General features: G+C 55.8%; 1 protein-coding gene across 1 annotated transcript in view; it reads right to left on the bottom strand.

The window, feature by feature from the left end:
• Positions 1-566: 566 nt before the first annotated feature.
• The window catches only part of IKBKG (inhibitor of kappa light polypeptide gene enhancer in B-cells, kinase gamma), a 17,069-nt gene continuing 15,741 nt past the window's right edge, over positions 567-1,894 (bottom strand). Inside the window, exons 10-12 of the mRNA XM_011963221.1 lie at positions 1,394-1,536; positions 1,161-1,222; positions 567-861 (exon numbers count right to left, since the gene is read on the bottom strand). Of these exons, the coding sequence (XP_011818611.1) occupies positions 719-861; positions 1,161-1,222; positions 1,394-1,536 (348 nt within the window). The 3' untranslated portion in view covers positions 567-718. The remainder of the gene's footprint in view (positions 862-1,160; positions 1,223-1,393; positions 1,537-1,894) is intronic.

Genomic DNA, 1,894 nt, shown 5'->3' with positions numbered 1-1,894 from the left:
AATATATATATATATATATATGTATATATACACACACACATATACATTTATACACATATACATACATATATACATATGATATGAGCAGCCTATTCACAAGCAGAACGAAAAAGCATCCTTAAGTCTCAGAAAAGATGCTGAAGCTCACACTTGACGGAGAACTGCATGGCCTAGCGAATGACAAAAACCCAAACGGGCTTTCCCACCTCCTCCTTGGCAAGGCTAGGGAAATAGGGGGTGGGGAGAGATGGGAAACCAAGCTCCAAGGAGGAAGGGGCTCAGGTACCATCTACCCCATCGCCCATACTCAGTGGTGTCACTTCTCAGAATCTATGCCAAAGATACGCACAACTAATGCACAAGGATTTTTACTACGCAATTATTTATGGTAACAAAAAGATTGGAAACAACCCAAATGTCCATCAATAGTGACTGGTTAAATACACATCGGTCTGGCTGCAAAATGGAATAGCATGCAGCCCAAAAGGAGAGCACCCGTGTGCACGGTACGAGGGCAGCACTCCCAGGGCACTGCGGTGGGTGGGTCGGTGTCCGTTGGGAGGAAGAGCGTAAGGCGCCGCGGCCAGCTCCTGGGTGGGGGTCCAGGTGGCATCCCAGTTGTGGTCACCCAGCCCTTCATCCTGGGCTAGGCAGGTGGGAGAGGAAAGCGCAGTCCCGGGCATGTCCTTGGCAGGTAGTGGCCTTGCACTGGCCGGCCCTACTCAATGCACTCCATGACATGTATCTGCAGGGTGTCCATATCAGGGGCCTGATACTGGCACTTGGGACAGCAGAAGTCAGGTGGCTCCTCAGGGGGGCTCCTCCTCTGGCTGGGCAGGGCCAGAGGAGAGGAGAGGTAGGCTGGGAAAAGAGAAGAGTCAGAGGGAAGGGGGAGGATGGAAGGGGACGGAGACTTGACAGGACTGTCAATGGCAGGCCTGGTCTCACAGGCCACTCATGTAAAACCAGGAGCCGCCGATACCACGGCACGCCTCCCTTAGCCTCGGGGAAGGGGGTGGGCTACCGATGGGGTGGCCTATACCAGCTCCCGCCGTCAAGTCTCCGGAGAGCGACAGGAAGGTCGAACTGTGACCTCCCGTGGCGCAGCACCTGCCCTCCCCACCCACCTCCTCCCACAGGCCCAATGCTCGCTCACTCACCGGGGGCGGGGGGCAAGGGGGCCTGGGAGACCTCAACATGCCGCTTCCTCATGTCCTCGATCCTTTGAAAACAGAAACCGTCCAGTCAAGGCACGCGTTTCTGTAAAGCTCCTTGGCTGGACTAGTGTCAAAGAAGCTCTTGGAAGCTCGGGTGAGAGCAGAGGGACCACAGTGAGCCCTAACCCCCCAGTGTCACACCCCCTGCTTACACGGACACGCTCTCAGAGGCCCACCTGGCCGACTCCTGACAGCTGGCCTTCAGTTTGCTGTACTCCCTCTGCAGCTGCTCCAGCTGCTCCTGCAAGAGCTCCTTCTTCTCGGCCAGCTTCTCCCGAGCCTGCCTCTCAGCCTGGAAGTCCGCCTTGTAGATGTCCGCCTGGCAAATCCAACAGAAAGGGATGTGCCCGCCACAAGCCAGCCACCCACCAGGTACCATAGGAACAAAGCAGAGCCCACTGCTGTCCTCCCAGAGCCCCCAGCAGCGCAGAGGAAACAGACACGTCGGCGAGTAACGCCAAGTTCACCGAGAGGTCTAAGGAGCAGCACAAGTGGTTCAGAAGCTTACGAAAGGCCACTACAAAATGATGCCAAAGAGGCCAGGCACGGTGGCTCACGCCTGTAATCCCAGAACTTTGGAAGGCTGAGGTGGGCAGATCACCTGAGGCCAGAAGTTTGAGACCAGCCGGGCCAACACGGTGAAACCCTGTCTACTAAAAATACAAAAATTAGACGGG

Source organism: Colobus angolensis, unplaced genomic scaffold (assembly GCF_000951035.1).
Source record: "Colobus angolensis palliatus isolate OR3802 unplaced genomic scaffold, Cang.pa_1.0 Scaffold601, whole genome shotgun sequence".
NCBI lineage: Eukaryota > Metazoa > Chordata > Mammalia > Primates > Cercopithecidae > Colobus > Colobus angolensis.
Note: the sequence above shows the minus strand (reverse complement) of the source record. Positions and strands in the feature narration are given on the sequence as shown.